At 47.2% G+C, this 15,247-nt stretch overlaps 1 protein-coding gene across 1 annotated transcript; it reads right to left on the reverse strand.

Moving 5' to 3' along the window:
* Positions 1–3,999: 3,999 nt before the first annotated feature.
* Positions 4,000–9,333, reverse strand: LOC311148732 (retinaldehyde-binding protein 1-like; the record flags this gene model as incomplete). Its single annotated transcript, XM_084185706.1, has 3 exons — positions 9,208–9,333; positions 4,608–4,812; positions 4,000–4,220 (listed from the first exon to the last, which is right to left on the reverse strand). Exons 1-3 carry the CDS (start codon positions 9,319–9,321, stop codon positions 4,000–4,002), a joined length of 540 nt encoding a protein of 179 aa, XP_084041832.1. The 5' UTR covers positions 9,322–9,333.
* Between the last annotated feature and the right edge of the window lie 5,914 nt (positions 9,334–15,247).

The following is a 15,247-nucleotide window of genomic DNA, read 5'->3' on the forward strand; positions in this document are numbered from 1 at the left end:
GTATACGCGTTTGTGGATTTCGGTCATACACTTTCCATCTCCAGGCAGAAAAAAATTCCTCAATAGGATTGAGGAATGGAGAATATGGAGGGAGATAAACAACTAAAAAGCGTGGGTGGGCAGTGAACCAGTTACGAACCAGAGCAGCCCTGTGGAAACTTACGTTGTCCCAAATGACAACGTACCTGAGCTGCTCTGGGCCATCTACCTGATCTGGTGGAATGAGTGTGTTGTGTAGGGTGTCCAGGAATGTGATCAGATGGGCGGTGTTGTAGGGGCCAAGGGTAGCATGGTGATGGATGACACCGTGGTGGGTAATCGCTGCACACATTGTGATGTTCCCTCCGCGCTGGCCAGGGACATGAACAATGGCACGCTGGCCGATGATATTCCTTCTCCTCTTTCGTCTTTTTGTGAGGTTGAATCCAACCTCATCAATGAAGATGAACTGGTGCTCCACTGCAGCCACCTCTAGCTCAAGGACTCTCTGAAACACACATGACAATATCAGAAATAGACATGGAGTGGTCACTATTGTGAAGCACCATCATTATGATTACAATACTGAAATATGTATAATTTATACAGTGTTGAGAGTATGCATCAATTGTGGGATTGTATAGTACTCACTTGCACATAGTTATATCGCAATTATTTGACTCTTTCTGAATTGCGTTCAAATGGCACCCTGTAGACCTGCTTCATCCTGAGATTATTTCTGCGCAAGACACGGTCCAGTGTTGATAAGCTTACCCTATCAATATTTTGAAATATCTCATTGTTTTCTATTATTTTTCTTTGTATTTGCCGTAATGTATTTGCCGTAATGTTATGGCGTTATTTTCTAGGACCATGTTCATGATTTCAGTTTCCTGTTCAGGAGACAGAACACGTTCCCGACCACCTTGTGTTGGTAATCTTTCAGTTCTGCCAAACAAATAGTAAAATGCTGTAAATACAAAGTAGAAATACATTTCCCAAATACTTGAAACATACTTTCTTTTTACAGTCCTACAGAACAGTCCACAGGCAATACTGTACTACTGTACTCATTGAGTACTGTATTGATATGCAGGACTGCAATTTTCTAGTGAGAGTAGATTTCTTACCTATTCTCATTTCGGAATGTCCGGATGATGGATGCTACAGTGTACCTGCTCAAATTTGGCTGTACTCTTTGCCCAGCCTCCCTCATTAGACCATGGTTGACCACATGATCAACCAAAGTGGCTCGGATCTCATCAGAGATTACGGTCCTTGGCCTTCCTCGTCCTCGCCCTCGTCCTTGTCCTCCCCGTCCTCCTCCTCTTACTCTCACTCCTCTGGCTCTGCCTCTGTTTCCAATGTTGGCATCCATTGCTCCAAAACAGAAGAGCTCACCTGTTGCCCTTTTATACTAAAGCTCTGATTGCTAATTGTAAAACTGTGTGACGGGTGTTTGCCCATGTGATGAGTCAGTGTGCATATTTGAATGGCAGTGTGTTCATTGTGAAAACAAGAGATTTTCTGCATGAAAATTGTGCCAAATGCAAAGATTTGTGTGTAGTTTCTGTCAGTGTTTTTGTGGGGGTCCTAGTCTGGCGCAGTGGTCTAACTAGAGATCCTGGTTCGAATCCAGGCTCTGTCGTAGCCGGCCGCGACCGGGAGACCCATGGGGCGGCGCAGAATTGGCCCAGCATCGTCCAGGGTAGGGGAGGGAATGGCCGGCAGGGATGTAGCTCAGTTGGTAGAGCATGGCGTTTGCAACGCCAGGGTTGTGGGTTCGATTCCCACGGGGGGCCAGTATGAAAAATAAAAAAATAATGTATGCTCTGGATAAGACTAAAATGTAAATGTAAACTGCAATTTGAGTGTAAAGCAGGAATTGTGCTTGTAGTTTAGCAGAATTGGTTCAGGGGGTTGGTGCATGAGTTACATGTTGTGGTCATTGTGTCTCAAGTACCAGTATTTGTGTGTAAACAATTGAGAAAAACTGTAATTATCTTTCATAGCAACATGACTTCATAGACAACACACTGGCATACGTTATCGGCCAGCATGTTGCTATGAAAGAGAATTTAAACAAAGCTTCTATTATTGCAAATCATAATCAAGTGATTGTTGGCCTTTAAAAAAATTACAATTATGTGATCTATTTTTGGTTCCAAGCACCCTTTTTACTTGTCTACACAAATGCATTTAGATGTTTTTAAATTTTGAGCATGTTCCCCTCCTTTACTGAACGTGACCGAGGCCCTTGATAACCACAGATATCTCAATTAAATTCAAGTTATTATTATCAAGGGCTTGTCCACCCGATTACAATTATCAATAACTCCCATTTGACAACCATTGCTGTATATCTATGAAAACGTTGGTCCTGTCATGTTTTAGTGCCTTGTGGGCACCACCAATGTACAGTGAGGGAAAAAAGTATTTGATCCCCTGCTGATTTTGTACGTTTGCCCACTGACAAAGAAATGATCAGTCTATAATTTTAATGGTAGGTTTATTTGAACAGTGAGAGACAGAATAACAACAATAAAATCCAGAAAAACGCATGTCAAAAATGTTATAAATTGATTTGCATTTTAATGAGGGAAATAAGTATTTGACCCCCTCTTAATCAGAAAGATTTCTGGCTCCCAGGTGTCTTTTATACAGGTAACGAGCTGAGATTAGGAGCACACTCTTAAAGGGAGTGCTCCTAATCTCAGTTTGTTACCTGTATAAAAGACACCTGTCCACAGAACCAATCAATCAATCAGATTCCAAACTCTCCACCATGGCCAAGACCAAAGAGCTCTCCAAGGATGTCAGGGACCAGGTTGTAGACCTACACAAGGCTGGAATGGGCTACAAGACCATCGCCAAGCAGCTTGGTGAGAAGGTGACAACAGTTGGTGCGATTATTCGAAACACAAAATAACTGTCAATCTCCCTCGGCCTGGGGCTCCATGCAAGATCTCACCTCGTGGAGTTGCAATGATCATGAGAACGGTGAGGAATCAGCCCAGAACTACACAGGAGGATCTTGTCAATGATCTCAAGGCAGCTGGGACCATAGTCACCAAAAAAACAATTGGTAACACACTACGCCGTGAAGGACTGAAATCCTGCAGTGCCCGCAAGGTCCCCCTGCTCAAGAAAGCACATATACAGGGCCATCTGAAGTTTGCCAATGAACATCTGAATGATTCAGAGGAGAACTGGGTGAAAGTGTTGTGGTCAGGTGAGACCAAAATCGAGCTCTTTGGCATCAACTCAACTCGCCGTGTTTGGAGGAGGAGGAATGCTGCCTATGACCCCAAGAACACCATCCCCACCGTCAAACATGGAGGTGGAAACATTATGCTTTAGGGGTGTTTTTATGCCAAGGGCACAGGACAACTTCACTGGATCAAAGGGACGATGGACGGGGCCATGTACCGTCAAATCTTGGGTGAGAAACTCCTTCCCTCAGCCAGGGCATTGAAAATGGGTCATGGATGGGTATTCCAGCATGACAATGACCCAAAACACACGGCCAAGGCAACAAAGGAGTGGCTCAAGAAGAAGTACATTAAGGTCCTGGAGTGGCCTAGCCAGTCTCCAGACCTTAATCCCATAGAAAATCTGTGGAGGGAGCTGAAGGTTCGAGTTGCCAAACGTCAGCCTCGAAACCTTAATGACTTGGAGAAGATCTACAAAGAGGAGTGGAACAAAATCCCTCCTGAGATGTGTCCAAACCTGGTGGCCAACTACAAGAAACGTCTGACCTCTGTGATTGCCAACAAGGGTTTTGCCACCAAGTACTAAGTCATGTTTTTGCAGAGGGGTCAAATACTTATTTCCCTCATTAAAATGCAAATCAATTTATAACATTTTTGACATGCATTTTTCTGGATTATTTTGTTGTTATTCTGTCTCTCACTGTTCAAATAAACCTACCATTACAATTATAGACTGATCATGTCTTTGTCAGTGGGCAAACATACAAAATCAGCAGGGGATCAAATACTTTTTTTCCCTCACTGTATCTCAAATGTGTGCATTGTGGGGACCCAGGTCCCCGGTAGTCACCTCGTCGAAGGTGATCTCTTCGTAGTCCCAGTTCTCGATGTTGAAGAGAAGCACGATGCGGCCGTACTTGTCTCTGCTGGACAGGATGCCTGGGTAGCCGGCCTCGATGGTGCTGCGGACAGCCTCTGGGGTCAGGTTCTCGAACAGCTCTGGGTAGTCCCTCCTGAAGCGCACGTAACCTGAACGCATACACAGGGTCATCAAATTCAGATAGACCACGGCCAAGTCAGGAGGAGTTAAGCAGACAGGAACTTCAACACACACATATGTTGTTGCTTGGTTGGGTTTAATCAAACTGTACATTTCGTTCCAATGGCAATGTTCAAAATGATCATGTGCACCATACTATAGCATAGCTGACTTAGCCTGGTCCCAAACCTTTTTGTGCTCCCTTGCCAACTCCAACAGTACTTGGCTATACATCAACAGATTTGGGACAGGCTACAGCAGCCTGTCACTGAAAGATAAAGCATTTATAGCACATCACCTCAGCTTTAATTAAATAGACAGAAAACTTGACCACTGAGCTGCACTGCCATACAGTACAGTACTTTGTGGGGACCCACCCTTCATGAGGTCAAAGGCTCGGGGCACGTCGTATTTCCTGCCGCGGATGAAGCAGACCAGCATGCCGTCAGGCTTCTCTCCGAAGGTTTCCAGCACCCCCTTGGCCAGGTCATCCCCAGCATCCGCCTTCTCCTTGATTATTCCCCTCAGCTCCTTGACCGCCAACACCCGCTTCTCGTCTGTCTCATTCAGCTCATCCTTGGCCTGTAGGGAACCAACAACACATCAGTCAGTCAACCTCAGAACTGGATGAGGTCTACAACCTCAGAACCGGATGAGGTCTACAACCTCAGAACCGAATGAGGTCTACAACCTCAGAACCGGATGAGGTCTACAACCTCAGAACCGGATGAGGTCTACAACCTCAGAACCGGATGAAGTCTACAACCTCAAAACCGGATGAGGTCTACAACCTCAAAACCGGATGAGGTCTACAACCTCAGAACCGGATGAGGTCTACAACCTCAGAACCGGATGAGGTCTACAACCTCAGAACCGGATGAGGTCTACAACCTCAGAACCGGATGAGGTCTACAACCTCAGAACTGGATGAGGTCTACAACCTCAAAACTGGAGAGCATCCAGCTTCCAGAGCTTCCAATTTTAGGACATTAATTGTTGTGTGTACAGAACATAGTAATACATGTTCATGTGGAATCGACACATTATGCTGTCATGACTGTAATTGTCAGTATGCTGTCATGACTGTTCTTGTCAGTACGCTGTCATGACCGTTCTTGTCATTATGCTGTCATGACTGTTCTTGTCATTATGCTGTCATGACTGTTCTTGTCATTATGCTGTCATGACTTTTCTTGTCAGTACGCTGTCATGACCGTTCTTGTCAGTACGCTGTCAATTTTTGGGTGGCTGGAGTCTTTAGCAAACCTCGGCCCCAGTGATGTAATGGCCTGTCTGCGCCACCCTCTGTAGCGCCTTGCAGTCAAGGGCGGTACATTTGCCATACCAAGAGGTGATGCAGCCAGTCACGATGCTCTCGATGGTGCAGCTGTAGAACTTTTTGAGGATCCGAGGGCCCATGCCAAATATTCGTTTTTGTTATGTTACAGCCTTATTCTAAAATGGATTAAATAAAACAATTTCTTTAGCAATCTATACACAATACCCCATAATGACAAAGCAAAAACAGGTTTTTAGACATTTTTGCAAATGTATTAAATATAAAAAAACAAAAATACCTTTGTAAGGTTCTGTATTTATTTTCTTTGTTCACCTTGTGTTCTTGAACGTAGCCCTGTTTCTTTGTGTTCTTGAACGTAGCCCTGTTTCTTTGTGTTCTTGAACGTAGCCCTGTCTTTCATTTTTGTTAATTGATTTCACCTGTGTTAGTTACTCACCTGGTCTCATCAGCTCCTTATTTAGTTCAGTTCATTCTGTTTGTGCCTTGTGAGGTATTGTTCGTTTTGACTCTACTAAGCCTTTTCCTAGCTTGTTTGTGAGAACCAGTTATAGCCTTCAGTCCTAGTTTTTGATTCTCCTGCCTGTTTGCCTACCTGTGTATGACCATTGCCTGCCTGTGACCACGATTCCTGCCTTCTGCGAAGGCGAAATAAACACCTGCCGTGCTCTGCGCGTGAATATACACCTTTTTCTCCCTGAGTATTCCTTACAACCTTATTTACATGAGTATTCAGACCCTTCGCTATGAGACTCGAAATTGAGCTCAGGTGCATCCTGTTTCCATTGATCATCCTTAAGATGTTTCTACAACTTGATTGGAGTCCACCTGTAGTAAATTCAATTGATTGGAGATGATTTGGAAAGGCACACACCTGTCTATATAAGGTCCCACAGTTGACAGTGCATGTCAGAGCAAAAACCATGCCATGAGGTTGAAGGAATTGTCCGTAGAGCTCCGAGACAGGATTGCGTCGAGGCACATACAGTGGGGAGAACAAGTATTTGATACACTGCTGATTTTGCAGGTTTTCCTACTTACAAAGCATGTAGAGGTCTGTAATTTTTATCATAGGTACACTTCAACTGTGAGAGACGGAATCTAAAACAAAAATCCAGAAAATCACATTGTATGATTTTTAAGTAATTAATTTGCATTTTATTGCATGACAGAAGTATTTGATCACCTACCAACCAGTAAGAATTCCAGCTCTCACAGACCTGTTAGTTTTTCTTTAAGAACCCCTCCTGTTCTCCACTCATTACCTGTATTAACTGCACCTGTTTGAACTCGTTACCTGTATAAAAGACACCTGTCCACACACTCAATCAAACAGACTCCAACCTCTCCACAATGGCCAAGACCAGAGAGCTGTGTAAGGACATCAGGGATAAAATTGTAGACCTGCACAAGGCTGGGATGGGCTACAGGACAATAGGCAAGCAGCTTGGTGAGAAGGCAACAACTGTTGGCGCAATTATTAGAAAATGGAAGAAGTTCAAGATGACGGTCAATCAACCTCGGTCTGGGGCTCCATGCAAGATATCACCTCGTAGGGCATCAATGATCATGAGGAAGGTGAGGGATCAGCCCAGAACTACACGGCAGGACCTGGTCAATGACCTGAAGAGAGCTGGGACCACAGTCTCAAAGAAAACCAAAAGTAACACACTACGCCGTCATGGATTAAAATCCTGCAGCGCACGCAAGGTCCCCCTGCTCAAGCCAGCGCATGTCCAGGCCCGTCTGAAGTTTGCCAATGACCATCTGGATGATCCAGAGGAGGAATGGGAGAAGGTCATGTGGTCTGATGAGACAAAAATATAGCTTTTTGGTCTAAACTCCACTCGCCGTGTTTGGAGGAAGAAGAAGGATGAGTACAACCCCAAGAACACCATCCCAACCGTGAAGCATGGAGGTGGAAACATCATTCTTTGGGGATGCTTTTCTGCAACGGGGACAGGACGACTGCACCGTATTGAGAGGGAGGATGGATGGGGCCATGTATCGCGAGATCTTGGCCAACAACCTCCTTCCCCCAGTAAGAGCATTGAAGATGGGTCGTGGCTGGGTCTTCCAGCATGACAACGACCCGAAACACACAGCCAGGGCAACTAAGGAGTGGCTCCGTAAGAAGCATCTCAAGGTCCTGGAGTGGCCTAGCCAGTCTCCAGACCTGAACCCAATAGAAAAGTCCGTATTGCCCAGTGACAGCCCCGAAACCTGAAGGATCTGGAGAAGGTCTGTATGGAGGAGTGGCCCAAAATCCCTGCTACAGTGTGTGCAAACCTGGTCAAGACCTACAGGAAACATATGATCTCTGTAATTGCAAACAAAGGTTTCTGTATCAAATATTAAGTTATGCTTTTCTGATGTATCAAATACTTATGTCATGCAATAAAATGCAAATTAATTACTTAAAAATCATACAATGTGATTTTCTGGATTTTTGTTTTAGATTCCGTCTCTCACAGTTGACGTGTACCTATGATAAAAATTACAGACCTCTAAATGCTTTGTAAGTAGGAAAACCTGCAAAATCGGCAGTGTATCAAATACTTGTTCTCCCCACTGTATCTGGGGAAGGGTAACAAAATATTCTGCAGCATTGAAAGTCCCCAAGAACACAGTGGCCTCCATCAGTCTTAAATGGAAGAAGTTTGGAACCACCAATAATCTTCCTAGAGCTGGTCACCCGGCCAAACTGAGCAATCGGGGGAGAAGGGCCTTGGTCAGGGAGGTGACAAAGAACCTGATGGTCACTCTTGACAGAGCTCCAGAGTTCCTCTGTGGAGATGGGAGAACCTTCCAGAAGGAGAACCATCTCTGCAGCACTCCACCAATCAGGCCTTTACAGTAGAGTGGCCAGACAGAAGCCACTCCTCAGTAAAAGGCACATGACAGCCCGCTTGGAGTTTTCCAAAAGGCACCTAAAGGACTCTCAGACCATGAATAAGGCTGTAACGTAACAAAATGTGCACTGTATACAAACCATATACACACTCACTCACACACACTAAATTGACACTCCCACACAAAACCCACCCACATTCACTACACACTACATACGCACACACATAACACACACACGCATACCGACACAACACAAACACACATTCACACACATTACACTCACACACGCACACTCACACACACTTTTACGCTTATCATTTGCTGCTGCTACTCTGTTCTTTATTTTACTTTTATTATTATCTATCCTGATGCCTAGGCACTTTACCCTGCCTTCATGTACATATCTACCTCAAATACCTTATTATTATCTATCCTGATGTCTAGTCACTTTACCCTGCCTTCATGTACATATCTACCTCAAATACCTTATTATTATCTATCCTGATGTCTAGTCACTTTACCCTGCCTTCATGTACATATCTACCTCAAGTACCTCGTACCTCTGCACATTGATCTGGTACTGGTACTCCCTGTATATATCTCCATTCTTGTGTATTTAATTTTATTCCTCTTCTTTTTTTTTTTACTCTGCATTGTTGGTTAATGGCTCGTAAGGAAGCATTTCATGATAATGTCTACACCTGTTGTATACGGCGCATGTGACAAATAACATTTGATTTGATTTGGGGTTGCACTTGAGTTTGTGGTAGGGCTTATGATGTGAAGTGAATCTACAGTTTGAGGCTTGTGAGAGAGTGACCACAGACATTCTGCACGGTGTGGTCAGGCAGCTTGGCGCAGGGTCCGAACACGGGACCGTGGTCCTTGACCGTGAGGCGCTCCAGCTTGGCCCTGAGAGCCTGCTCCTCCTCCGACACCATACGTAACGTTCCACTCTGGGGAGAGAGGGGGAGGGGATGATGACAACCATGACTTGCCAACAAAAACACAATTCGCTCACAAGACTACCTTACAAATGAGGTTTGAACCTAGTTTAATCCAGGGCGTACGCCCAAGCTCAATCCAAAAGGAGGCCTGTATCAACGGGCTTTGTTAGGCCTACTGCTGCTAGGTAGCTCTCTCTCTGCTCTCCCCCTCCCCTCTGTCTGTCCTTGATTGCAGGAGTGATGTCTGGTGTGCGGGAGTCAGGGTTCCAGCTGCAGCTCATTCACCATAATCACCTCTGCCTTTAAGACCCGGTCAAACTTACCACTCATCGTCAGATCATAGTCAAGACGACCATGTTAGTCTCGCTGCCGACTCAACCTGTTTGTTTTCGCTCTTTGTGTTTTTGGCCTGTTCTATTTACTTTTCTCCTGTGCCACAGATTATTGGAACCTGACTCCTGCCTCCGCTTCACTCCTGCCACCACCATCCTGCTTTCCACTACCGGACCTCCCTTTTGGACTCACCACGGACACTAGGACATTACGGTACCACACCTGCCCTGACCTGGATCTGTTACCCTCCTGTAACCTGGACTTGCTCTTCCCCTATTATTGGAAACCTGGACTAATTGAACATTGTAAATAAACCTGTTAAACCTTCTCTGGCTTGGTGTAGTTGTCTGCATTTGGGTTCAAATCCAGTTAAATCATGACAGTATGATCTGACCAACATGAACCCAGCAGACAGTAGCTCGGATACCACCCCAGAGTGCACTCAAATTCGGACTGCCATAGCCAATCAGGGCATTTTACTTGGCCGACATGATACCCTGTTTAAGACTATTGCTGAGAACAGTCAGGTGCTGCTTAATCAGGTTCAATTACTCACCAATCAAGTGTCTGCCCTTTCTACCCAAGTTAATAATGCACCCCTCGGGCATGGCATACAAACTGCTCCTTCTCCTGCTCCACCTGTTTTTCCTACCCCTTCAGCCCAGATCAGAGAGCCTTTTGTTCCTGCTCCAGAGCGCTATGACGGGAACATGGGAACCTGTGGCGATTTTTTGACTCAATGCTCGTTAGTGTTTGAACAACAGCCCCTCACCTACGCCTCAGAAAGAGCCCGTATTGCCTACCTTATCAACTCTACTAGCGGTTCCGCTCGTGCCTGGGGATCCGCGGTCTGGGAGAGTCAGTCGGACATTTGCAACGCTTACGTTGCCTTCACCACTGAGATGAGGAAGGTTTTTGACCACCCCGTACGGGGCAAGGAGGCTGCGAAACGGTTGTTTTCTCTTCGGCAGGGGGCTCGCAGTGTGGCGGAGATGGCAGTGGAGTTTCGGACTTTAGCGGCAGTGAGTGGTTGGAATGACGAGGCATTACAAGGAGTGTTCATCAATGCTTTGTCTGAGACTTTAAAAGATGAATTGGTGTCATATGATGAATCGCCTACGCTGGATAATCTTATTTCACTCACCATCAGGTTGGATAATCGGATTCGGGAGCGCCGCCGGGAGAGGAGTGTTAGTTCCAAGCAACCTGTCTGTCATCAACAAACTCCTCCCCGCATCTTCCCTACGGAGAAAGCCGTGTCTTCCCGAGTCGATACGAGGAGCACTGAACCCGAAGCCATGGAGGTGGGTCGTGCACGGTTGTCCTCAGAGGAGCGTGCACGTCGTATTCAGGCTCGGGTCTGCCTGTATTGTGGAGAAGCTGGTCATTTCGTTCCTTCCTGCCCAGTTCGTCCGGGAAAAGGGCCGGCTAATCATTATTGGGAGAAGTTTTGGTGAGCCGAGCAGCGGATTCTTCCTCTTCTCCCCGCATTCTGCTCCAGGCATCCCTCCAGTGGCAGTCCCAGAATTTCTCTGTTAGTGCACTGGTTGACTCTGGTGCCGACGAAAGCTTTTTGGATAGAGAGTGGGCTCAACAAATGGATTTGGAGACTGTTCCTATGGACTGTCCGCTGCAGGCTAAGGGTCTAAATGGACAATTGTTGACCCGTATTACTCATCAGACTGTTCTTGTTTTGTCTCAGAGTGTCGGGAAATCATCAGGAGAACATTCAATTCCATATAATCGACTGCCCACAGACCCCCCTGGTCCTTGGTATCCCCTGGCTCATAAGACACAATCCACACATTGATTGGGTGACAGGTAGAATTGTTTCATGGAGCACATTTTGTCATGTGAATTGTTTGTGTTCTGCTCAGACCCCTGCCAGCACTGTGCCTCAACCTCCACTGGAGTCCATGGATCTTTCTGCTGTCCCTGACGTGTATCATGACCTGGCATCCGTTTTCTGCAAACACAGAGCTACTTCTCTTCCTCCTCACCGGCCTTACGACTGCGCCATTGACCTCCAGCCAGGAGCCCCGCTCCCCAGCAGTCGCCTGTACAATCTCTCCCGCCCGGAGACGGAGGCTATGGAGAACTACATTCGGGACTCCTTGGCGGCAGGTATTATTCGTCCTTCCTCGTCACCTGTAGGAGCGGGATTCTTTTTTGTTGCTAAGAAGGATAAGACCCTCAGACCCTGTATTGATTTCCGTGGACTTAACAACATCACCATTAAGAACAAATATTCTCTGCCATTAATTAATTCTGCTTTTCCCCTCCTTCATGGTGCAACTATCTTTACCAAACTGGATCTACGAAATGCGTATCACCTGGTGCGCATTCGTAAAGGTGATGAATGGAAGACTGCCTTCAACACACCCTTGGGACATTTTGAGTATCTAGTTATGCCTTTTGGGTTGTCCAATGCCCCTGCTGTTTTTCAGGCACTAGTCAATGATGTCCTTCGGGACATGTTGAATCGGTTTGTTTTTGTCTATCTGGATGATATCTTGATTTTCTCAGAGTCCTCCCAGGAACATGAACTGCATGTGCGCCAAGTGTTGCAAAGGTTGTTGGAGAACAAACTGTTTGTGAAGATGGAGAAATGTGAATTTCATGTGTCTGAGACCTCTTTTTTGGGTTACATCATAGCTCAGGGGGAGTTGCGGATGGACCCAGCTAAGATCTCTGCTGTCACGGACTGGCCAGCCCCCTCCACCCGCAAACAACTTCAACGATTCCTGGGGTTTGCGAACTTCTACAGGAGGTTCATCAAGGACTACAGCCGCATTGCGGCGCCACTCACCGCTCTCACCTCCATCTCACGACCGTTCGCTTGGAATGAAGGGGCCGAATCAGCGTTCGAAGAACTGAAACATCGCTTCGCCTCGGCTCCCATTCTGATGCAGCCGGACCCCGACCGCCAGTTTGTCGTGGAGGTGGATGCATCCGACACTGGGGTAGGTGCGGTGTTGTCACAACGTTCTCCTGAAGATAACAAACTGCATCCCTGTGCTTTTCTTTCAAGGAAACTTTCTCAGGCAGAGAGGAATTATGATGTTGGCAATCGTGAACTGCTCGCCGTTAAGCTGGCTCTCGAGGAGTGGCGACATTGGTTGGAGGGGGCGGAACAACCCTTCATCGTTTGGACGGATCATAAGAATCTGGCTTACATCCAGTCAGCGAAGCAGCTCAACCCCCGTCAAGCCAGGTGGGCACAATTTTTTGGGAGATTCAATTTTTCTCTGTCTTACCGTCCTGGGTCACGCAACGTCAAGCCTGACGCCCTGTCTCGTGTTCATTCGGCTGTTGATACTGGTAGTAACCCTGAACCCATCTTGCCTCCTACCTGCAGTATTGCGGCCATCACATGTGACATCGAAGGCATTGTTAGACAGGCTCAACATCATCAAGCTGACCCTGGGAGGGGTCCTCCTAACCGGTTGTTTGTCCCTGAGTCTGCTCGCTCCCAGGTACTTCAGTGGGCTCACTCGTCTCCCCTTACCTGTCACCCTGGAGTTTCGCGGACCCTTGACTTTGTGCGACGGAAGTTCTGGTGGCCCACGATGGAGGCGGACACTCGAGCCTTCATTGCTGCTTGTACGGTATGTGCACGAAGTAAGAACTCCACCCAGGCCAGCGCTGGTCATCTACGACCTCTACCTATACCCAGCCGGCCCTGGTCGCACATTGCTATGGATTTTGTCACTGGACTTCCCCCCTCGTCTGGAAAGACTGTCATTCTTACTGTGATTGATCGTTTTTCTAAGTTCGCTCATTTTTTGGCCCTACCTAAACTGCCCACTGCCAGAGAGACGGCTGATATTTTGGTTGAACATGTGTTCCGCTCTCATGGTCTACCCACGGATATTGTCTCTGACAGGGGTCCCCAGTTTGTCTCCCAGGTGTGGAAAGCTTTCTGTAAAGCTTTGGGCATCACATCCAGCCTGTCCTCTGGATATCACCCCCAGACCAACGGGCAAGCCGAGAGAGCGAACCAGGAGATGGAGACCACTCTCCGCTGTGTCACAGGGTCTAACCCTGGGTCATGGAGCTCCATGCTCCCCTGGGTGGAATATGCTCATAACACCTTGACCAACGCTTCCTCTGGTTTGTCTCCCTTTCTGTGTGCTCTGGGTTATCAACCTCCCCTGTTCCCTTCTCAAGAGAGGGAACTGGCGGTACCCTCGGTGCAGTCCCACATGCGCCGCTGCTTCAAGGTCTGGAGGAAGGCCAGGGTAGCTCTGTCCCGAGCTTCGGCGTACATGCAGAGGCAAGCCAACCGTCACCGGTCCCAGGCTCCCGGTTACTCTCCTGGTCAAGAGGTATGGCTTAAGTCACGTGACCTTCCATTGAAAGTGGAGTCTAAGAAGATGGCGCCTCGTTTTATAGGACCGTTCAAGATACTGTCTATTGTTAACCCCTGCGCGGTTAAGCTACAGCTTCCTGCCTCCCTACGGGTTCATTCCACCTTTCATGTTTCCCAGATTAAGCCTGTGTCGGTTAGCCCTCTGTGCCCGACCCTCTCGTCCCCCTCCTCCGCCCAGGATCGTGGGTGGGGGTCCGGTCTACACTGTCCGGCGACTTCTGGATGTTCGCCGTCGTGGTTTCCAGTACCTGGTGGATTGGGAGGGTTATGGTCCTGAGGAACGTTCCTGGGTGCCCAGGAGCTTCATTGTGGATCCTGCTCTGGTCCGTGAGTTTCATAGGTTACATCCCGATAAACCCTGTCGGCCGCGAGGTGGCGTCCGTAGAGGGGGGGGTACTGTTAGGCCTACTGCTGCTAGGTAGCTCTCTCTCTGCTCTCCCCCTCCCCTCTGTCTGTCATTGATTGCAGGAGTGATGTCTGGTGTGCGGGAGTCAGGGTTCCAGCTGCAGCTCATTCACCATAATCACCTCTGCCTTTAAGACCCGGTCAAACTTACCACTCATCGTCAGATCATAGTCAAGACGACCATGTTAGTCTCGCTGCCGACTCAACCTGTTTGTTTTCGCTCTTTGTGTTTTTGGCCTGTTCTATTTACTTTTCTCCTGTGCCACAGATTATTGGAACCTGACTCCTGCCTCCGCTTCACTCCTGCCACCACCATCCTGCTTTCCACTACCGGACCTCCCTTAAGGACTCACCACGGACACTAGGACATTACGGTACCACACCTGCCCTGACCTGGATCTGTTACCCTCCCTGTAACCTGGACTTGCTCTTCCCCTATTATTGGAAACCTGGACTAATTGAACATTGTAAATAAACCTTCTCTGGCTTGGTGTAGTTGTCTGCATTTGGGTTCAAATCCAGTTAAATCATGACAGGCTTCGGTGTTAGCATTGCCTAATCTCCCTCACATGAGTGCAGCAAAGCCTGGTAAACCTGTGGCCGAGATCTGAAATTAGGGGTTAATGATAGCGATTGACGGCATCCAGTGCTAATGTTCCTGAGAAATGTTGAACTGCCATTGTCCATGGCAAGGACGTTATATGATGTTTGAATCATAGAGACACAATCTGTAGAACAGATATCCCCATTCAAGTCAACGTTCGCTGACGGGTGCACTGTCTGGCGGCCATGTTGAGTGTCATTCTATTT

This window comes from Coregonus lavaretus (genome assembly GCF_964263955.1).
Source record: "Coregonus lavaretus genome assembly, chromosome: 21".
NCBI classification, from domain to species: domain Eukaryota; kingdom Metazoa; phylum Chordata; class Actinopteri; order Salmoniformes; family Salmonidae; genus Coregonus; species Coregonus lavaretus.